Genomic DNA, 23919 nt, shown 5'->3' with positions numbered 1-23919 from the left:
TTAGGGCTCGAAGTTCTGAAAACGAAGACTCTTAAGTAGAATTAAACTCAAGGTAAAGAGCTATTTGGTCTTCAGCCTTCAAATGGCCTAAAAACAAAAAGTCTTAAAACAAGTCTACGCTTTAGCAATAGAGCCGTGATAACTCAGTGGATATGACCTCTGCCTCCGATTCCGGAGGGTGTGGGTTCGAATCCGGTCCGGGGTGTGCACCTCCAACTTTTCAGTTGTGTGCATTTTAAGAAAATAAATATCACGTACCTCAATCGGTGAAGGAAAACATCGTGAGAAAACCTGCATACCTGAGAATTTCTTAATTCTGCGTGTGTAAAGTCTGCCAATCCGCATTGGGCCAGCGTGGTGGACTATTGGCCTAACCCCTCTCATTGTGAGCTCAGCAGTGAGCCGTATATGGGTCGATAAGGACGAATAGACGCGCCAAGGGTGCGGGGCCCGCGTATCGTCTTATATGGAGATTCACCACGCTGGCCCACAGCACCGTGCGCGCTCGTACATCAGCCCTGCACATACGCTTGGTCTCTCTCACCCGGCGCATGGTGTCGGCGACGGCGGGCAGCGGCAGGCGCGGCAGCGAGCCCTGGAAGCTGTAGAGGCGCGGCTTGTTCCAGCCCGACAGCACCTTCACCACGCTGGCCCACAGCACCGTGCGCGCTCGTACATCAGCCCTGCACATACGCTTGGTCTCCCTCACCCGGCGCATGGTGTCGGCGACGGCGGGCAGCGGCAGGCGCGGCAGCGAGCCCTGGAAGCTGTAGAGGCGCGGCTTGTTCCAGCCCGACAGCACCTTCACCACGCTGGCCCACAGCACCGTGCGCGCTCGTACATCAGCCCTGCACATACGCTTGGTCTCTCTCACCCGGCGCATGGTGTCGGCGACGGCGGGCAGCGGCAGGCGCGGCAGCGAGCCCTGGAAGCTGTAGAGGCGCGGCTTGTTCCAGCCCGACAGCACCTTCACCACGCTGGCCCACAACACCGTGCGCAGCGAGAGCTTGGAGCCCGGCGCGCGCGACTCGTACATCCAGCCCTGCACATCCCGACACCGGATGATCGCACACTTCCAAGCTTTTAACATTTATAAATTGGTGCAAAACTCGCATCTCCTTCTTAAGGTAACAAAGATACCACCAGAAACTTATGGGAAGCACTGACTATTTCATTTAAGAAAAAATATACACATGTGATGCTATATATGGTAGTATATGTGATGGTACATATGACGGTATATGTGATGGTACATGTGATGGTACATATGACGGTATATGTGATGGTACATGTGATGGTACATATGACGGTATATGTGATGGTACATGTGATGGTACATATGACGGTATATGTGATGGTACATGTGATGGTACATATGACGGTATATGTGATGGTACATGTGATGGTACATATGACGGTATATGTGATGGTACATGTGATGGTACATATGACGGTATATGTGATGGTACATGTGATGGTACATATGACGGTATATGTAATGGTACATGTGATGGTACATATGACGGTATATGTGATGGTACATGTGATGGTACATATGACGGTATATGTGATGGTACATGTGATGATACATATGACGGTATATGTGATGGTACATGTGATGGTACATATGACGGTATATGTGATGGTACATGTGATGGTACATATGACGGTATATGTGATGGTACATGTGATGGTACATATGACGGTATATGTGATGGTACATGTGATGGTACATATGACGGTATATGTGATGGTACATGTGATGGTACATATGACGGTATATGTGATGATACATGTGATGATACATATGACGGTATATGTGATGGTACATGTGATGGTACATATGACGGTATATGTGATGGTACATGTGATGGTACATATGACGGTATATGCGATGGTACATGTGATGGTATATGTGGTGGGTGCGAAGGGCACACTACTCGTAGCTAAATCTATACGTTGTTTAAACTTCTTGACCAAACTTGGCTGAGCGGGGAGAACGACACGAGCAGAGAAGGTGAGTGTTGACATGACACCCGCCGCCGTCCTACGCGACCGGGGATGTCTGACATCTTGTAATGTACGCGCAGGTCACACACAAAGTACGCTAAAACAATACGCGTGTGGCGACATCGGCGTCCGAGAGGCGCGCGCGGGGTCCCGCCGGGGGTGCCGCCGCCCCTGCGTGCTGAACGCGCGATGTTCGGAAACGTCGTAAACATTGGATCCGAATATACTCAGTTGAATTAAATAAAAAACTCATTGTACCTATACTAAATATTCATTACTTTATTAACTAAATCGTGTTTTTAAATTCGTTTTACATCAATCTCAAAATAACAAAAAGAACTCACTGAACGGTTCAAAGTCCTATGATTATTTAATTCATGACTTCGCATAATTTGATTATTGGTTTAGCATAAAGTACTATTAAATTCGAGGTCATTATACATTGGTGAGTTCCATAATACTCATAGTAAGTTTGGGAGCAAAATTACCTGCTTTAATCTTAGGAAAAGATTGTATATATGTATAATTAAAAATATAAAATTGCGAAGATTTTTGATAAAGAGACACTGCTCAGTTCGTTGTTGACTTTTGTGTCGCGCCGTATAGAGGTGTGGGGGCGAGGTTGCAACTGTGCATTGTGTCGCGCCGTATAGAGGTGTGGGGGCGAGGTTGCAACTGTGCATTGTGTCGCGCCGTATACAGGTGTGGGGGCGAGGTTGCAACTGTGCATTGTGTCGCGCCGTATAGAGTTGTGGGGGCGAGGTTGCAACTGTGCATTGTGTCGCGCCGTATAGAGGTGTGGGGGCGAGGTTGCAACTGTGCATTGTGTCGCGCCGTATAGAGGTGTGGGGGCGAGGTTGCAACTGTGCATTGTGTCGCGCCGTATAGAGGTGTGGGGGCGAGGTTGCAACTGTGCCTTGTGTCGCGCCGTATAGAGGTGTGGGGGCGAGGTTGCAACTGTGCATTGTGTCGCGCCGTATAGAGGTGTGGGGGCGAGGTTGCAACTGTGCATTGTGTCGCGCCGTATAAAGGTGTGGGGGCGAGGTTGCAACTGTGCATTGTGTCGCGCCGTATAGAGGTGTGGGGGCGAGGTTGCAACTTTAGATTAAAGCGTTTGCATCGGAATATGGAGTAATTGAGTGAGTTTGGAGATGATCTCTGAGACTAAATTATTGATGATAATAAATTAAAAAATTGGCTAATAATTAAGGGTGATTTATTTTTTTTGAATTAGCGGTGAGCGACTCACCTTGTACATGAGCAGCAGCTTGAGCGCGTAGCGCATCAGGAAGATGACCGACAGCCACATGGCGAGCGCGGCCAGCAGGCAGGCGACCACTTGCCACGGCGTCGACTCGCTGCCGAACATGTTCAATTGTGGAACTTCAACATTCACCAGATAATAGTAAATAAATTGCGTTTATTTAAATTTTCATATGTACGGACGCCGGCCTTTACGACTCAACACTCGTCTCGCCAGAGCGCCCCCGAGCGAGAAATAAGTAATTATACAAAAATAAGTAATATTAAATTTAGCACATCCGACAAACGGCACGTGTCGTCGCTAAGTGAACCAGACGAACTGAATCTTTATATTATCACATAGAAATCTCGAACGAGTGTTTCTATGTATTTAAAGGAGATGAGAGCAAACAATACAGGCATTCAAGTCGAAAATAACCTTTCTGGTATCATATGGCACATCTGAGGTGAGCATTGTATTCTGGGTTAACGAATTCACTTATCGCGATTTACGACGTGACGAACGTGTATTGAATGAAACATAAAGGAATCGTTGAATAAATTAGCTCGATTTGATCGTCTGTGTCACCTCACCTGGGAAGCAGGGTCAGGGCTTTCTGCACCAAGCCGAAGGGTATGTCGAAGCCGGCGAAGTGCGCCGCCGCGAGCACCGTCCACAGGAAGTACAGCGACTGAAGGTGGCCGGGGTACACGCCGTTGTGGATGCTGTTCTGCGAACGCGACACAGAGACGGGTGAGACATCGGCGCTCGGACTGCTTCCACTGCATCTCGACACACTCGGAAGTCTGCGACATCCACCGTACTCGTGAAGCCAGAGGCGGTGAAAAAACGCTTTCGCTTAATTCATCGCCTCTCGTCCTCTTACAGGGATAAACCGACTTCTTACAAAAACTTACAAAAATGACAAAATAGGCTAGGTGACACATTTTTGAAATGGTCTGAATTTTTTTCTTTCGTTTGTCTATATTTCAACTGTTTCATGACGTCACTATAATAAATCCCTTACCCACCGGTTTAGCACCGCCTTCAAACTGATCATCAGTTAGAACATAATATGATACATAGAACTTATTATGAGGTTTTTTTTTGTACTTTTTAGTTTAGTCAGTATGTTTTATGTTTTTGAAGTCGGTTGATTTTATTTGAAATTTTATTAAAATTCATTATTTTTCTATTTTTAGTGAAATCATCCTTGATATTGATCTAGCGCCAAAGGTATGTTGCAATGAGTCGCGATAAAACATTATATGGAATAGCGACTGACTGACTAAGATTCAAACATATTAATGAGTAGGCCGCACGACAGTCACAACCCATAAAGTTGAAAAGTCCTCATCAATACAAATAAATCGAACCCAATCGCAGGGAAGTTACTGTAAGCAGATAAGTAACTCCATAGCTGACCTTCATCATCAGACCCAAATGACAGTCACAACCCATCTAGGTGGAAAGTCTTGATGAATACAAATAAATCAAACCCAAACACAATGTAGCTACTGTAAAAAGAAGAGGAGTTCCATTACCTGTCTTTCGTCTTCAACATCAGACTTCATAACCCAGATAGGTAGTAAGATCTCAGCAATAGGAATCGATCAAGCCCAATCACAAGGTAGCTACTGTAAATCGTTCAGGAGTACCGATACCTGTCATTTGTCTTCATCGTCAGACCCATGATGATAGTGATAACCTATCTAGGTGGAAAGTTCTCATAAATACAAATTAATCAAGCCCAAGCACAGGGTAGCTATTGTTAACCGTTGAGGAGTTCCAGAACCTGTCCTTCATCTTCATCATCAGACTTCTAATGATAGTCAAATCTAGGAGGAAAGTACTTGTGGACAGAAATCAATCAAACCCAAACACAAGGTAACTGTTGTAAACCGTTAAAGAGTTCCCTCGTGTGTGTTTCGACTTCATCATCAGATCGACTTCAGACCTTTATTTAGTTGTAGTGAGGTATATGTCAAAATTTAATTTAAGCTAATCGTGGTAATAACAGACGAAAACTTAAAATTTAAGTTACGAGGGTTCCAAACGCGCCTTGGTCCGAGAAAGCAGCAAGTACTGGCTTCAAAGAGTAAATATAGGGCTGGCTTTGTAAAATAGGGAGAGGGAACGTTCCGTCGGTCGGGCTACATCGAGGCCCGAGTGACGGCAGATGACGTCGGCGTGTCGTCATGTCGTCGTGGCGCCATCTGCCGGCGCCGAGGGTCGAGGAGATTTCTCGAAATATGGTGTAAAATCAGTGTAGTTTTGTATTTCTCCTAAATTCGTACACATTGTTACAGTTCTAGGTCGTAAATAAATATGATGAAAGTTTCAACCGTGTCTATGGTTTGTGCGGAGGGAAATCCATCGGTAGCATGCTGTCCTGTGTTTTATATAAATCGTCCCGTTAGTGTCGAGCGTTAAAACATGCCTTTGTTTCAGGACGGGAACTTTAACAAATTATGAAATCAACAAATTAAGGAAATTAACAAATTATTAATAAAATCAAGAATGAAAATTACATAAAATTGAAAACTTTAAAAAAACCTTGAAGGTCATGAAATGATTAATTACACTCTCGACCAAGTTATCAATAGTCTCTTTCAGTGCACTCACATTTGAGTATATTTGCAGACATTCGGTTATTCTTACCCACTTTCCCCCCTCCAGAATCTTTAAATGGCACAACCGATTTTCATCAGACATATCTAAGAAAACTCGCCTATAAATCACCTGTCATACAAAAAAAAAAACAAAATTGCAATCGCTTCATCCGTCCGGGAGCTATGGTGCCACAGACAGCAGACAGCAGACAGACAGACAGACAGACGGACAGACAGACACGTCAAACTTATAACACCCCTCTTTTTGCGTCGGGAAGTGTTTGAAGAATATTTGTGACTAATGAGAGTGATAATAATTTAGCTTCATACACGACGACGTAGTCTGATGTTCAAAATGGCGGATGCAGGGCAGAGGCGAACCGTCCAGACCGGAGCGACGGTTCGGCCACGGCGCGCGTCGGCCGGAGCCGACCGTACGTGACTCCGGGGAGGCGGTCGGCGATAACAAAAACCGAGTCGTTTATTGTCAAATCTTTAGTAATCGGTAAACAAAATATTGTTGGTGAGGCGCGGACGTACCACGTGCAAAATTGAACGGAAATTTGATGATTGACGTACCACGGAAATGGAGCGGAGGCCGGGCATATTCTTACATCGAGCGCGTTGTACTTTCGAACCTACTCAAAATGTAGCCGTGGCCGCTGGTTTCGATCGCGCAAATCAAATATTTTTTTAAATATCACCGTTATGTAGGTACAAATGATATATCGCGCTAGTCTGATTTGGACCATCTTTTAGACACGACGCAAACACGAGGAGCGCACGACCGAGCGGTGGCCTCGCCGGGCGCCGGCCGCCGCGTCGTCGTCGGTCTGTCGGCGGGCGCCGCGGGACTTCCTGCCGACACGACGAACGCGGAGACAACGAAGAGAGGTCGCGACGCGAGGACGGCTCACTCCGTCTCGGGACGTCCCAGACCGTTCGGAGCGCCCGGCCACCCTACAGGCGTCCCGTCGACGACACGAGCGGGGAGCGCTCGGTTAATCTAAATCCAAGGCGTACATCAATCAGAGCGCCCGGACAAGGTTTCGCATGCGCCACAGCGAGCCGGCCGACCGCGGGCGCTGGATACAAACAATGATATTACAAGTTGAGTTTCATGAAACGTAGTGTTTTCTTCTGCATAGTCACACATACACACGGGCCCGCGTAGTGATCGTGTGCCTACTCTTTGTACGGGCCTACGGTCGAATACCGAAACGTCAATTGAATCATCCATTTGAAGCCTGTGTACGGTTATCTCGGTGTACGGTTCTAATATTGAGTCCCTACATCGATCTTAGGGTTCCGTAGTCATCTAGGAACCCTCGAGAGTTTCGCCACGTCTGTCTGTCTGTCTGTCCGCGGTTCAGCGCAAAGACTATCACTACAATAAAGCTTTAATTTAGCATGAGTGTGTACATTAAAAATGTCGACAAACTCGAAAATAATAAAATTAGTCGTCGTATATAATAAAATTATCGTATATAAATATATAACAGCTGAGTGGCGATTGTAATTTTATGATTTATAGTCATACAAAATTCAAATAATTGTTAATAAATTAATAGTTATTAGTGAGATAACTCAGTCTGTTGAGACTAGAAAGCTGAAGTTTGGACTGGTATATAATATACATAATATATTGATCACGTCTGTAAAGTGAAATAGAAAAGAAAAGTTTTAAAAAATTTCCCTTGCTGTAAGTAAAGTGAGGATGATTTTTATCCCGTGTATCCCAGAGTGTTGTGTAGGATATCGGTGTCGGTATTTCAGTGCATTATGAGCGTTTTAAGTGCTAATTTAATCTACGGAATCCTACACTGCGCGTGGCCCGACACGCACTCGTCCAGTTTTAGTAGGTACATGTTGCGACAGCGCCGCCAGAAATGCATCACGTTCACGAGATACGGCCCGCTCGCCTTCGGGTACGGAACCCTACGACGAGGAGCGGTGCTCACCCTGAACCTCGCCAGCCGCTTCTTCCAGGAGCGCAAGCCGGACTCCCACACGAGGTACAGCACCTCGCGGTCGAAGTTCACGTCCCAGCCGTCGTGCGTGATCGCGAACGAGAACGCCACGGCCGAGTGCGCCTCCGCCATCTCGAGGGGTCACCGCCCGCCGCCTGCCGCCGACCTGCGAACGCGTGCACCACACATTCACATGGCTACAGATATGTCGAAAGTGGGGACTTTACCTCATAAGGTACCAATATGTTAACTGCAAATATTGATTATTTTTTGTAAAGCTTCTATTTTTCTTGTCTATGACAAAATTGTATATAAAGACAAAATTACTTAAATAATAGCGAAAACTCCGCTGCGAAAAATCAAAGAAACCGTTTCTATCTTTCTTCTGCTTTCTACTTTCCTGGAAAATTGATAGTTTTAAAATAAGTGAATTATTAAAGATAAACCACAAATGGAAAACTCGCAATCAATGATTCCAATCCCAGCATGTGTTTGTGTAAGCGTATGCGTATGCGTTTGTGTGTGTACAGGCGATATACTGTTCAAACTTTACAATTCAAACCATTCATTTCTTTATTATTTACTAATTAATAATATGTTTGAAAGTAGAATGGTGAGCTGAACTCTAACTAGCTGTAGCTCGTAAAGCAGTGGAGGCCTGAGCCCAACGCAGCGACATCACGTGACACAGTCGGAGGCTCGCAGCATTGCTGTGCATCGCCACTACGAGTCGTCGCAAGCGCATCGCCCAGCGGCCGCTGCAGCTAATGATGTCGCTAGCCTCTATAACATTTCAATTCGCTCTGCTTCGCAAGCTTCATTATTATTGTCATCAAAAGCATACACAGTCGAACATAAAGCCTCCTCCATATTGGAAGTCAGTTAAAAAGGTAGAATCAGTTCGAAATTTAATATACATGGTAATTATTGTATGTGCAGTTGCAAGATAACAAAATACATATTTATAGCAGTTTTGCCGCACAATATCAATAGTCCTGCCAAAAATCGTTAGAATGGACAGAAAAAAAATTAAGAAAAATATTAACTATAAAAAAGTATCATTCAGAAGTATGGCAAAACAGTTATTGATAAATGTTGCGATAAAAATGGGAATCTGCAAGTTTTTCGCCGAAAATATAGAATAATTTCAAGACTTAAAGGAATCGACTACCGGCGACCAAATATCTTTCTTTGATCAAAGAATTACTTGATTCTAAATTTACTATATTTTTCGATGCTCAGTTTTTATAAAAATTAACTTGAAAGTTTATTAATGAAATTTTAAAATTTCTACTTTAAAAAATGTATTACATTTGACATAGTTAAAAACATCCTTTTTACTAAATATGTTTCGAAAAATTTTTGAAGAATTCCAAAAAATTATTTTTGCTATTTTAAAAATATTTTTTTTATAATTACTTAATATTGACCTCAGTCTGTATATTTTTTTTTCTTGAAAATCATTATCTAATATTTTTTATAGACTGTGTAAAAAATATTTTTGACACTAATTCAAGAATAATGTTACTGGGTATGCAAAATTACTTGAAACTTTGTTACAATAAAGCTATTTTATATAGAGATACACTAGTTTTAGTTTTAGTTATAAAATGAAATTGAAAATTACAGTAATCAAAAATCAAGTCATCAACATTCTTTCAGTGAGCTTTCATTTGAGACCCCCCTCGAATATGTTTGAGACCCCACTCGACTATGTTTGAGACTCCGCTCGAATATGTTTGAGACCCCACTCGAATATGTTTGTGACCCCGCTCGAATATGTTTGAGACCCCACTCAAATATGTTTGAGACCCCACTCAAATATGTTGTGAGACCCCGCTCGAATATGTTTGAGACCCCACTCGAATATGTTTGCAGACATTTGTTTATTCTTCCCCACTTTCAACACCCAGAACTTTAAAATGGCTCAACCAATTTTCATCAAACATGTCTAAGAATACTTGCAGTAGGTCACCTTTCATACAAAAAAACTAAATTAAAATTGCTTCATCAGTTCGGAATCTATGGTGCTACAGACAGACTGACAGACAGACATGTTAAACTTTTTGCGTTAAAAAATACCAAGTAGTTGTGATTTTACATGGATAAAAAAGTTCGCATAAGTATAGGCTCTCGCTAACGATGTATTACATTTTTTTTTTTATAAAAACTGCAATTTTGCTTGCAGAAAATAAAAAAAAATACGCCTCTTACAGAATGTTATTCAGAGTTGAATGAGCTATCGCTTGTATTTTTCCTCCTCTACATTTTTCTTCAAAGTCTATTTTGGAAGTCTGTTTCGCAACTTACAAATGGCATTGTCCTGCACTTTTTGTATGGTATATGTTAAATAGTGGCACATGAGATTATGTTGTTCGTAGATCCGTTTGCATGACGTTAATACTGCAATAATACAGTATTATAAATGTTCAGAAATACTTATAGTCACTGTTGATAGTAATTAAACGTTCAAACCTCACATAAATAAAATTATAAAATTACGATTGACAACTATGGGTGAAACAAAACATCAGTTCATGACTTGGAGGAAACCGTCATCTCCAATTCTTAAGAAATTTAAGGCAATGCCATCCACCGGCAAGTTTATTGAGATTTTTTCTGGGATAGCTAAGGGGTAGTGAGGTGATTGAATTTCTCAGTTGTCGAGCCACTATTACGGGGTCTTTATATGCAGGACAAATGAAAAAAATGTGTGATGAAATACTCGAAAAACAGCCGTTTTGATTCACCAAGATAACGCCCCCCGCACAAGTCCCAAATTGCAATGGCTGGTATTGAAGATACTGGCTTTGGATTGATAGAGCACCCACCGCATGTCGCCCCTAGTTATTCTCGTCTCTTTCCGATAAAGGAGCACCTCAGAAGTCAGAAATTTGATGATGATGACACAGTGATTCTTTTTAAGAGATCAAGACTTCTAATAATTTGTCTTCAAGACTTATAATAATTTGTGTTGCAGTCAATGACAATTTCTTTAACGATTATATGTTTATGTTTAAATATAATTATAATTTGTTAATAAAATTGCAATGTCATTGGTCCTTTAATTAACGAAGTGTATAATATATGACAAAGAAACTGTCTTTAAATTATGTACCTTCCTAAACACTTTATTAGTAGTTAATATTTTTTGAGCTCTAGCTACTGAGAGGCTTATATCTTCACATGTGATTTGAAACACTCTATCATGATACAACTAATAGTAATTTTAATTAAGTAGCTCATATGTACAATAGTCCTAAAAACCTCATTTTTAAAAAATTAACACAAAGGAGGTCTTATTTTTGCAATAATGCTTCATAGCATAAATTAATGATACTTAATTAATTATAAATAATAGTTAATTAATGATACATTAGGCATTGTTAAATACCTAAGGTATAGTTTGAAGAAAGCATTAACATGTATCTCAATTATACTTAATCACCTTGAAACTTAAAACTTAAATGTCTTTAGTGTGTAACATTTTAAATTTTAAAAATGTGTATTCTTGTTTTGACAAAATACACTGTGACGTCATAGCATGGTCACATGTATGTAAATATATACACACTAATATTGTTGTATGACTTAAACCCTGAGAATGCCTTTCTGGAGGTGTGAGGAGCGTGTGTATGTAATGCAAGAGGTGGAGGATGCCAAATCATTTGACTTTACTGACAGTATTAGTCAGTGAATTCATTTTTGAAAGCACCATGGGAAAGAACTGTCTTTAAGTTAATGCTATGTTGGCTACGCCTTCAAAGTGATCAGAAGGTAGCACATGCATATGTTATTTTTCGCTTTTTAGTTTATTTTTGGTGATTTTGAAGTTTTTTTTTCTGTTTTTAGTGTCTCCTAGCATAGTAAACTATAGCACCACAGTACGGTAAATGTAGTTTTTTTTCATATGAACACAAAATTACTGAACCGATTTTCATGAAAATTAAAAGGGACCAATCTAGATATACTTCTTCAAACAAAAAAGAATTTTCAAAATTGGTTAAGAAATAACAAAGCTTACAAACATTTAAAATAAAACACATGCATTGAATTGAAAACCTCCTCCTTTTTTTAAGTCGGTTAAAAAGAACGAAGATTGAATAAAATGTATCAACTGGAGGAGGCAAATACATAACGAGGGATTCTTAACATTATTACTATCTACTAAAGTAACATAAACTTATAACCTTCTAACACTTATTTAATAACAAACAATAAAATAAACAAAAAATATATAAATAATAATAACTAACTCACTAACACAAATAGTATAGCACAAATAAACTTGAGATAACTATATCATTTGTTTTTAATTTTTGAAACTTGATGAAGTGCTGGATTAGTGTGAGACATATGTATGTACAGGTTTCCAAGCGACGTGTGACGGTGAGCCGTGACCCTGCCTTCTACGTCCAAGGCTGATGGGTCCATTTTCTAGAACTGGTAAATGTTTATACAGATTACAGACACTTGAGTTTTAACAAAAAATATCACTTGAAATTTTGATATTTTACAAATGGATCCCTGAATCTGAATAATAGTGTTTCCAAACCGACTATATTTGCAAAGACCTATCCAATGATAGCCCACACTATCTGATAAACATCTAAAAAAAATATCCCCACTTTACATGTATCTACTCTAAAAAAATTTTTTCAAGATTTTATTTTACGAAGTTGACAATATTTCTAATGTGGACTAGGTAACCTGCAAGGATTCTATACACTTTGGAGTGAAATAAGTCCAAAACATTCGCCTGACCCACAACCCTGTCCACACTACAGCAGTACGCAAACATCTGCTACGCACACACACACACGCACAACTGGTGTCAAAGTCCAATCTGAGAATGCTTATTTAATTTAACTACTGTACTGTTGATATTATGGTCCCAAGAAAAGGTTCACATTACTTTATCAGTTATTTCGTTTGATTTCAACATCATAATTACCTTAACGATAAAAGACCAATAATAACCACGTTTTATGAATACGTCGAATTGCTTCCTTACATACATTTTAAAGTTCGAAATTTGGTACTTAAAACTGAGCAGAGTCCTGTCATGATTTTTGAGTACTCTTAAACAAAAAATAGCATTACCTTTACTTCACGAAGTGATGTTAATAGCTGCCGTGCGTCGTCGACTCGTCAAATCACTGGCATTAACAGTAGTGCACCTGTGTCCCGTAGCCTGTAGCCTATCTTTGTAGTCACTTCACTGTGTCTGTACCGAGTCGTGTTATTAAATATTATTAAACAACGCTTTGACCAACATACTGAAAATTAGTGAAGATCGATCACATAAAAAATGTTCTTGATTAATCAATCATAGAATTTATGAATGTAGAAATGAAATACAAGCATGAAAGTTGCACAAGCAGTCAAGCACAGATACTTATGGTAGTGTATCTATTAATCTGTGCACAGATTAATAATAGATACTACGTACTACTACGTCACAAGTATTTTTTTAGGCGTTTGTGGTCACAAGCACAGACCACAGTCACAAGTAGCCAACCACAGATTAATAAGCCAACTAACTGCCAAGTGCCACAGATGGCCACAGATGACAAAACACAGATATTTACATATCACAGATTAATTTATGATCCTTTCTATTCTCCAAGTGCAAAGATTATTAACTACTTTTATCTATGGTATCTATGCTCCACTTAGACCATTAATAACAGGACTTGGTTCGCCAACCGTTACCCCTCTGGCAAAGATCAAAATTCTATGATCTAATGAGTTTTAAACTGTTGCTACAGAATCGATGTTTCATTGTTGTAATCGTTTTCGTCGTGTAAGCCGGTTTGTGTAGTTAAATGACATAAAAACGGCCAAAAACTTGTAGTTTAGTAAAAGATGGAGTAACGTTTCATTTGAAAGTATTTAAACCTTAATTTTATCAAATTTTTAATATAAACAATTTATAAAAATAATCGATTCTTTTGACGTAACAGCCAAACATCGATCAGTAATCGAATATTCTATGTATTTAATCTGTGGATAGTCTAAGCAATGTCACAGTAAATATAAATACAAGCAGTAGTTTGACTTCATACTAGAGGTCGAAACGCGAGCTATACATACGCACCTTGAACTCAGGGCGTGCGTGGAGTGCAGACAGTCATGCCGCAGTGACTAACGCACGGTGCATTGGATTTTTAATTATGACAACTAGGAAAAATAGCCTCGCAAATGGTGGGCTATTATACTTATTAAGTTTGTTTAACATTTTGTATTCCAAAAATATCGTAAATCTATGGTTTCTACCACAGATTTACGATTCGGTACAAGTCTGTACAAGTACCTCTACCATTACTTGTACCGAATCGTAAATCTATGGTTTCTACAATTTGGTGCATTTGGTGGTTTCAAAAAAATTAGTTTACTGTTTGTTAAATTTAATTGTTATTGTTAACTTGTTATCTTTAAACAAAAAGTATAGTTAGAAAAAAAATTGTATATTTCATAAAAAATTATTATTATGTTAGGAGTTTTATTTTTCACTCAAATAATAATAAGCTGCAATGTATTCAGAATTCATTTATTTCAAGAAGGCTCAGTTTATAAGCACTTTTGAAACGTCAGTTGACTATTTGTAAAGATTCTACCTCCGGTTCAGAAGGTAGGTTCTGCTGAGAAAAACCAGCAAGAAACTTAACAGTTACTCATTTTTAAAAAAAAAATCATACAGTTTTATAATTTACAATTAATAACAATATTACAATTTCTTATAGTTTTAATTCCTGTGTGATGGTGGAACCTGATCTAATGGCTTCAAAGCACTTTTATCATTAAGGAACTCACCAATTGCGTAGTAAACTCGACTAAGTAAATGTTTTTTAACATATTGCTTAAAGTTATGCATTGGCAGGTCCATCACACTTGTAAATATAAATGCAGTCAGAACCCATCTAGGTGGAAAGTTCTCATCAATACAAATTTATCAAGTCCAAACACAAGGTAGCTACTGTGAACCTACGAGGAGTTCCCTTAACAGTCCTTCGTCTTCATTGCCAGAGACTTATTGCAGTCACAATCTAGGTGAAAAGTTATCATCAATACAAATTTATCAATTCCAAATACAAGGTAGCTACTTCCTTCCTTCGTCTTCATCACCAGACCCCTGATGCAATTAATCTAGCTCAAGCAAAAGGTGACTGCTGTAAATCGTAGACGAGTTCCATCTTTTAAACTGCTAAAGAGATTTTTACTTGAAAAGCAGATTGAATTCCAACATCATGTGGCGGAGTTTTCTTTCTTATAGGTAAATAATTGTATAAGAATTGCATAAATTTGTAAATACCTTTGTATATATGATATAATGTTATTTTTAATATTTTTTCTTCTCACGTTGTTATTTTTTAGTATGGTATTTTATTGTTTTTCCCTTTTTATTTTAGTTAATTGTAATGTACTATTTTAAGTTTAAGTTATTATTATTGTTTATTTTAAGGTTGTTGTGTGCTGTGTTTGTGGCGGCATCTGGTCAACGGTTCCAACTGAAAACCAGCGCTGCATGCTCTTTTTATTTAAAGAGTATGTAGCATTATGCTGAGTTGGATCCATTTACTGGGTTGTGCCACACATCGCAGGATATTGTTCAAGAACAAATTGTGTTGTGTGGCATAATTCACTAATAAAGCTTTTTTCTTTCTTTCTTTCTTTCTTCTTTTGTGTTTCGGCTCCATTCTTAGACCGACTCCAGATCTTCATTAAATTGTAGTGTTTTAAAAAAACTCAATGTAAAAAATAACAAACGCACTACTCGTAACCCTACGATTTTCGAAAGTTCTCCTCAATTTCTCTAGGCTGTCACCATCAGATCCTGACATAAATAACTAGGACCACCCTTAACGTATACCCTTCCAAACAAAAAAAATATTTTCAAAATCGGTTTACAAATATGACGGAATTGCAAAAAAGACATACATACACCCGAACGTAGAACCTTCTTCTTTTTGGTAGCCGGTTAAAAATGGCTCGTCGCTACTAATGGGTCGTACAGACTACTCAGTTAGTAGTTTAGTTCCTTCGTACTCGTCTAAAATACTAAAGTAATCTGAACTAGGCATAAAAGTTTAAGGCTAAACTGTCATACTTTTAGGTTTGGTAAAATGCAAAACTATAATATTAAATTTCTGTATTCTGAGAAATCTATGGTATTATGAAGTTAGTCGGTTAGGCCTAGTTCCGACTACTTTAATATTATATTCGAGTACGAACGATTTTTGGGCGGCAAATCCAAAAATTGTTCGTACTTGACTAAAATACTAAAGTAGTCCGAACTGGGCTTAAATAACTAAGTAGGTAGTTAATAATTTAGAATTTTTTAGTGCAAGGAATTTACAATTTCTTTTCTTTAGGTTCGGGTCTGGTAGTGAAATATATTAGCTCCACTAGATCGTAGTCACATCAGCGTTAAGTTAATACGTATTTATATAAATACTAGCGGACGCCCGCGACTTCGTCCGCGTGAAACTCGATGTAAACTTTCAACTACCCCTACCCTACCCTTATTATTATGATTAGTTCGAGGTGGAAATCGTTTATTAAAAATGCTCACACACTTCCTGGAGCTGATTGTGGATCAGATCACCAACTTCTGATAGCGAAAATTCAACTTAAGCTTAAAGCTGCTAGGAGGGTTGAGAAGCTAAAAAGAATACAGCCTACGAACAAACATCAGTTTGTGGCAGCAATCCAGCAAAAATGGCAACAATGGACTGACTTAGATACTCAATCTGCTTCCCCAGACCATCTATGGGATCATATTAAAGAACTGCTAAAAACTGCGGTAATAGAATCAAAGTCCTCTTCATCAGCTCGCAAGCGTCAACATTGGATGACTGCTCGAACGCTTGCCCTTGTAGAAGAAAGAAGAAACATGAAAGCTCAGGGAACAGACATTAACAACTTAAACTCAATGTCTGCTCGTATACAGGAAGCATGTAGGCGGGATCTTAATAACTATTTGAACAACTTATGCGCAGAAGCTGAAGTTCACGCTAATAGACACGAAACTAGCGACCTACATCAAAAAATAAGATCAATTACAAAAACCCTCTCTTCTAAAACTTGGGCTGTAGAAAACTCACAGGGTGAATTACATACAGAAATAGGTGCAATATCTGAGACCTGGAAGAACTACTGTCAGTCGTTATTTGAAGATCCTCAAGCACACAACTATCTCTCGACGGAACCCACAGACGAAGAGAGAGAGCCACACATATTAAAAGACGAAGTACGAGCCGCTATCAGACGACTAAAAAGCGGAAAAGCTACAGGGAGGGACGCTATATCGATCGAAACCATCAAAATATCCGGAGAGTATGGTGTTGATATATTTCATACCCTGTGTAGCAAAGTCTGGGAAACAGGTACTTGGCCCCAAGAATGGACTCACACTGTCTTTGTTCCTCTACATAAAAAAGGTTCCACCAAAATATGCAGTAACTACCGTCTAATGCCTTGATCTCACACGCAAGCAAGATTCTGCTGCATATTTTAAACGAGAGATTGAAGTCTTAATTATCGAAGGAGATTGCTCCTGAGCAAGCTGGTTTTGTAAAAGGAAAGGGTACTCGCGAACAGATCTTGAATGTACGCCAAATTATTGAAAAGGCCAGAGAGTTCAACAAGCCGACCTATATTTGCTTTGTTGATTTCTCAAAGGCATTCGACTCAGTAAGGTGGCCAGTACTTTGGGAGACCCTGTTGGCTATGGGAACACCAAAACATCTCGTTCACCTTCTTAGGAGACTCTATGAAGAAGGTACAGCTTCGGTGAGAACAGACGACGTGTTGTCGAGTAATTTTCATCCTAGTGCCGGAGTTCGTCAAGGTTGCATCTTATCACCACTTTTGTTCAACATCTACACGGAACTCATTATGAGAATATCACTCGAAAAGTGGACAGACGGAGTTACTATTGGAGGCTATAAAATATCCAATTTGCGTTATGCAGATGACACCACATTATTTGCAACTAGCATCGAAAATATGGAATGCTTACTGACCAAAATGGAGCAAGTTAGTCTTGATTTCGGTCTAAAGATAAATCGCAGCAAGACAAAGATTATGGTTATCGATCGAGCTAATGGCAATTCGCCCGAAGTTACTAAAATTGCGAATTGCGACGTTGTTCAATCATATATCTACCTCGGGGCACTAATATCAAATAGTGGTGGATGCGCTGATGAGATTAAACGACGGATGGCTATTACACGATCTGCCATGGATCGACTCAAAAGGATATGGAGAAACAGGAACATCACAAAGGCCACTAAAATGCGATTAGTCCGGGCATTGGTGTTTCCCATCTTTCTTTATGGTGCTGAGACGTGGACTCTGAGAGAAAGCGAGAAACAAAAGATAGACGCTCTAGAAATGTGGTGCTGGAGAAGAATGCTTGGCATATCCTGGACTCAGTTCCGATCCAACATTTCAATCCTCCAAGAACTGAGCATCAAACAGCGTCTTTCTTCAATAGTCCAATGTCGCATACTGACTTTCTTTGGTCATATTACAAGAAAAGATGACACGTCCATAGAGAGACTTGTGGTGCAAGGAAAGGTGGAGGGCACAAGAGCACGTGGCAGGTCACCAATGCGCTGGACTGATCAAGTAAAAACCGCTCTCCATGGATCGCTCCACGAATGTTCTAGGAGAGCCACACTGCGGGAGGAATGGCGACGGATAGTGAGGCTTGCCACCGCGCCCAAATGACGACCACGACCACTCTGTCAAGAGTGTGACGACGAAGAAGAAGACCCTACCCTACCCCTAGCCTACCCCTACCCTACCCCTAACCTACCCCTACCCTACCCCTACCCTACCCCTACCCTACCCCTACCCTACCCCTGCCCTACCTCTACCCTATCCCTACCCTACCCTACCCTACCCTACCCTACCCCTACCCTACCCCTACCCTACCCTACCCTACCCTACCCTACCCTACCCTACCATTAGGGGTATAAAAAATAGATGTTGGCCTATTTTCATAGATAACGGATAAGCACAAAAAATTTCATCCAAATCGGTCAAGCCGTTTCGGAGGAGTATGGCAACGATAACTGTGACACGAGAACTTTATATATTAGATTCTCCTCCAATTAGAGTGTTAGGCGAGGTGCGACAACAGTCCAGCGGGCGGGAATCGAACTACCACCCCTCGGTGATCAGTCCGGCCGCTTTGCCGTATAACTATTGAGGCTTCAAAATAATTACTTAGTAAATTTTTTAATTTTTTAATAATGAAAACTAATTATTATTAATTATTTATTTGCTGCAAATTTTAAATTTTAAATTAATTTTAAATTTTAAATATCTACACAGTTTTACTACTCGTAGACTTAAAGTCACTCAGTATATTATCAAAATCAGTTACACGTTCACGTAATATTTCAATAATTAAATCATGAACTCTATACGACATACAAAAGTTTTTAGCGAGGTCACTCTCGTCACAGGGTTTGCAGTCCTTAAAATACGCCGCAGTCGACCCTTTGAGTTCTGGAGAGGTTGCACAATAAATAATCGTACTGGCACCCTGTACCTAGAGCGGTGAATGCCAATGAATTGTAAGTTAACATATTCCATAATATCTGATAACATGAGCATCATCATAATTAATAATACAATAAATCATCATCATCAGTAATAGTCAAGGGAGTCCACTGATGGATATGGCCCCTCGTGAGGATTTCCACAGGAGCTGCTGGCGTACAGCGGCTCCCGTCACCCGCTCGACATCATCGGTCCGCCCAGTGGAGGGTCGACCGGCACCGTAAATGCTTTGGGATCCCGACGACTATCAGCACTTCTGAATACTCATATGCCCTGTGCCGTACACGCTCACTTCAACTCGTTCAAGCGAGTCATTGAGCTGTGTCGCTGAAAATTTCCTCAGTCCTGGTTTAAAAATCAGATCATTGACGAATTAGTAATCAATAATAACACGAGCGTTATAATAATAATACTCACAATAGACTTAGTGAACGGAAGCATAGCAAAGTACAGCATTTCATAGAACCACCAGTTGCGACATAGACCGGTTCTGATAAACGAGCCCGGGTGCGCACAGAAGACAGACCTCTCAGTACTACTCCAATGGTCGCTCAAATAGTGCACGAGTAGTATGCCGCAAAGCTTCGATATATTGTACGATTTTATGGAAGTGTACTCATATTTAGGTAATGACAGGTCGTCGACATTAGGAATCGGCATATCTTTATTCGGCCATTTTATGTTTCTGAAAGGAATGCACAGGAATAGCGATAAAAGTGTATTTCAAAATCGCCACTCGCGAATTAAATGGCAAACAACGTAAAATGCCACTGACCTATGAGACTCGGCCGACGTGAACACAACGCGCGCATCGGGAGCGAGGGTCGTCGACAGAAGGAGTAACAAATAATACTGACTCAGACAATTCACTTGGAACGTGGTTTCAAGTGTATCCTCCGTCAAGGACCACGGTATACCGAACGTCGCTGCGTTTAGAATGACGATGTCAATTTTTCTACGAACAATAATCATATAACATAATCATATAAAGTTATAACAAATGTTAAGTTTATTTAAAATAACTTCAAAGGAGATCACTTTTCATTTCGACGTATACGGTTTGCACATTCTTTTACAGAGAGCAGGGAAGCTAGATTCAAATCGTAGAAAGAGAGTCGTTCACTCTTCTCGCAGAAATCTTTTGTATCTCGCGTGGCTTTGTAAATGTTTCGACAGGCCATGAGGACGTTGCAATCACGTAAACTCAAACAACGCGTCAACTCTAACCCGACACTGCCATTTGCGCCAGTGATAAGACATGTCTTATTTTCTAAATTAATATCCTTGACTATCTGAAATAAAGAGAAAGTTTGCTTCTATTAAAATGTTTGAAAGTTTGCAGTTAAACTTCATTGCACATCTTTTTTCATTATTGGCACATAAATATAACTGAGCATTAAATTGAAAAAAATAAAATTACTTCCTCTGCTGATGGTCCGAAAAACGTTTTCAGTTCTGTATTTCTTGGAATTTGTTTGAGATAGTTTTCCACGATGTTGTCTTTCCAAATTATCGTACTGATATTATATTTGATAATATTATAAAAGGAAACTTTACTGTAACGAATAGGCGCAGTGACATTAGACATCCAGAACAATGATTTTATATTATTCGCAAAAATGTCGCACCTACCGAACGGAATAATTGATCCCATTGATTGATTTTATCATTTTCTACATCAATGTTTCCAGATAAATATGCTAGTATATTAGTTCTAGTAAAGTTGAGATGTATTTGTATTTTTTGTTGAACCTAAAACAATTTATAAGAATAAAACAAACTTCTAACACTGCCACTGAAATGCCGTCAAATTTCGTTAGAAATTATTATGGTAGCTATGGTAATTTCATAAGTTATATATTCCTTTAGTTTTTATATTCCTTTAGTTGTACCTTTTTACATAAATTAAAACGATTTGATATTTAATAAAATCGGTTTTATTTTTTAAAATCGCTTTCATTTTGTAAAAAGGTATCAGGCAAAAAGATCCTGTGTGTTTAGATTGTCGCATTTTGTCAGATTTGCGTCAATCTAATATCTTCAAATATTCCAGTGTATAGCCATCGATCTAAAACGAGAGCGACCTTCAGTCCTTTAGGGGTAGGGTAGGTGTAGGGTAGGGTAGAGGTAGAGTAGGGGTAGGTTAAAGGTAGGGTAGAAGTAGAGTAGGGGTATAGTAGAGTAGCTGTAGGGTGGGAGTAGGGTGTCTCAAGTAAGGTTTTATTAGCAACTTTCTTGGAAAGCATAAATAACTTATAAGAAAGCTGATTTAACCTAGAACACACATATTCAGTATGCGTTTTCCATGAAAAATGTTTGTCAATATTTAATCCTAAAAATTTCGTTTCATAAGTTTCGTCAATTCATTTGTCCAAATATTTAATGTTTAAATCATTAATCGGTATTGCTTTTTATATTCTGAAAATTCATTATTTTTGTTTTATTAAAATTTAACATAAGCGTATTATCGTCCAACCAATTCATAGTATCTAACAGACTGTTATTTATAGAATTCTCGTGTTCAGTAATGTTCCTATTTATATTGATCACCGTGCAATCATTTTTTAGTGCTATTTGTTTTCTATTTATGGGGTATGTTAGAGGGAAATAGACAACAAGACAACAGTCAAACACCCCAAGGCCTACGGGGCCTTAGCAGTAAGAGCGCGCGATTTAAATACAACTATTTTTTATCCAGTTTTCATATTACAAGTGTAAAATAATGTGTGTTTGGTAGAACGACTAAAGTGGTACAGTGCAATGCCTGGCTGTTAATCATCGAAAGAGAAAACCCTCAAAATTTTACTTTTCACGTGTCGTCAACCCATATTCGGCTCACTGCTGAGCTCAAGAGGGGTTAGACCAATAGTCCACCACGCTGGCCCAATGCGGATTGGTAGACTTCACACACGCAGAGAATTCAGAAATCTGGTAAAATATTTCTGGAAATATTAAAATAATTGTTGTTGATATACTCGTAATTGTAATACTACATAATAGGCGAGTTGATACTTTTTTAATGTACTTAAATAGTTTATTATCGATAGTAATGATAACAATCAGTGCACGGTGTACTTAGACCATTAATAACTGGACGTGGTTCGCTAACCGTTACCCCTCTGGCAAAGATCAAAAATCTATGATCTAATGCGTTTATAAAAACTGTTGCTACAGAATCGATGTTTCATTGTTGTAATCGTTTTCGTCGTGTAAGGAGCTCCCTAAAAATGCCGGTTTGTGTAGTTAAATGGCATAAAAAACCGCCAAAAACTTGTAGTTTGGTAAAAGATGGAGTAACGTTTCATTTGAAAGTATTCAAACCTTAATTTTATCAATTTTTTAATAAAAACAATTTATAAAAAGAATCGATTCTTTTGACGAAACAGCCAAACATCGATCAGTAATCGAATATTCTATGCATTTAATCTGTGGATAGTCTAAGCAATGTCACAGTAAATATGCAAGCAGTAGTTTGACTTCATACTAGAGGTCGAAACGCGAGCTATACCTCAATTTCAATTTCAACTTACTAGTTAAATAGATTTTATTAATTAGAAATAAGACTAACTCACTAACATACTAAACTTAAAACAGACACACTAACAATATACTAACATAGAAAAAAAATATTAAAACTGTTACTCTTATTAATTGGATAACTTGTTTAATGTAATAATGTAAGGAATAATAAAGGCTTTGAAATTGAGAAAAACATAAGGTTTTAAAGGGCTAACATAATCTACGGTACCCTACACTGCGCGTGGCCCGACACGCACTTGACCGGTTTTTTAATATTTGGTCACGTGCCTAGATGGCATCACCAAAATAAACATATGAATACGACCTATCCTTCAAGGTCATCGATTAGTATCAGCCTTATTTAAATCTACCAATCAAAAAACAAAACGCATTTTATTGATCACTTCCTATTTTACTACAATTTACGAAATATTTTATTTGTTTAGATAAAAAAAGTACATTTACAATCACAAAACTAAATGGAAATACAAAGTTGGCAAATGTAATTAAAATGCTGGAGGCAGGCAGCCCTATCACATGTTTACGTACCGCGCGCTGTAAGTATTTATTTCAAAAATACGGCCGAGTATACTGCTTGTATATATTTTTACTGTGCACAATGTGTTTGTTAGTGTGTGTAAAAATTACGCGTGTGTGTATTGCGAGTCAAATTTATAGTTGTGTGTAGTGTATGGACACAGAATATACTTAATGGTGTTAAATGTTTTCGATGTGTGAGTTTACCTCGTCCCCTTCAAAAAATGACAGACTTTTTTGCTGGTGAATTTGGGTGCGAACCGCGTCCAGTTATTAATATAATGGTCTAAGACGGTGTAACACTAGCGGCTTGCACATGCACATTACACACATAGGACATAATTCTATAGTACTTGTACCGACTCTTAAATATATGATTGCACTCATATATATGTATATTCTAGTATATATGAATATCTATGGCTGCGCTTGTGACGCCCAAAAAAGTTCA

At 39.2% G+C, this 23919-nt stretch overlaps 2 protein-coding genes across 2 annotated transcripts in view; both read right to left on the bottom strand.

The window, feature by feature from the left end:
* LOC112045524 (carnitine O-palmitoyltransferase 1, liver isoform) overlaps nt 1-13173 on the bottom strand; it is a 35664-nt gene extending 22491 nt beyond the window's left edge. The window contains exons 1-5 of the mRNA XM_052890925.1: nt 12939-13173; nt 7827-8001; nt 3847-3983; nt 3260-3368; nt 545-1042 (exon numbers count right to left, since the gene is read on the bottom strand). Coding sequence (XP_052746885.1) covers nt 545-1042; nt 3260-3368; nt 3847-3983; nt 7827-7967 — 885 coding nt within the window. The 5' untranslated portion in view covers nt 7968-8001; nt 12939-13173. The remainder of the gene's footprint in view (nt 1-544; nt 1043-3259; nt 3369-3846; nt 3984-7826; nt 8002-12938) is intronic.
* A 5927-nt stretch (nt 13174-19100) lies between these two features.
* LOC128199725 (WW domain-containing oxidoreductase-like) lies at nt 19101-23808 on the bottom strand. The gene is made up of 6 exons (XM_052890704.1): nt 23800-23808; nt 21045-21164; nt 20451-20704; nt 20188-20367; nt 19830-20097; nt 19101-19401 (listed from the first exon to the last, which is right to left on the bottom strand). Exons 1-6 carry the CDS (start codon nt 23806-23808, stop codon nt 19174-19176), a joined length of 1059 nt encoding a protein of 352 aa, XP_052746664.1. The 3' UTR covers nt 19101-19173.
* Between the last annotated feature and the right edge of the window lie 111 nt (nt 23809-23919).

The sequence above is a fragment of the Bicyclus anynana genome, chromosome Z (genome assembly GCF_947172395.1).
Source record: "Bicyclus anynana chromosome Z, ilBicAnyn1.1, whole genome shotgun sequence".
Lineage (NCBI taxonomy): Eukaryota > Metazoa > Arthropoda > Insecta > Lepidoptera > Nymphalidae > Bicyclus > Bicyclus anynana.
The sequence above is the reverse complement of the archived record's forward strand: the minus strand, read 5'-3'. Positions and strand labels throughout refer to the sequence as shown.

What these genes read in the sequence shown, in the direction of transcription:
- LOC128199725 (XM_052890704.1), bottom strand. An exon ending in CGTATACGTCGAAATGAAAA is followed by an intron (nt 20,368 to 20,450) that starts GTGATCTCCTTT and finishes TATTGTTCGTAG; the next exon opens with AAAAATTGACATCGTCATTC. An exon ending in ACGTCGGCCGAGTCTCATAG is followed by an intron (nt 20,098 to 20,187) that starts GTCAGTGGCATT and finishes CATTCCTTTCAG; the next exon opens with AAACATAAAATGGCCGAATA.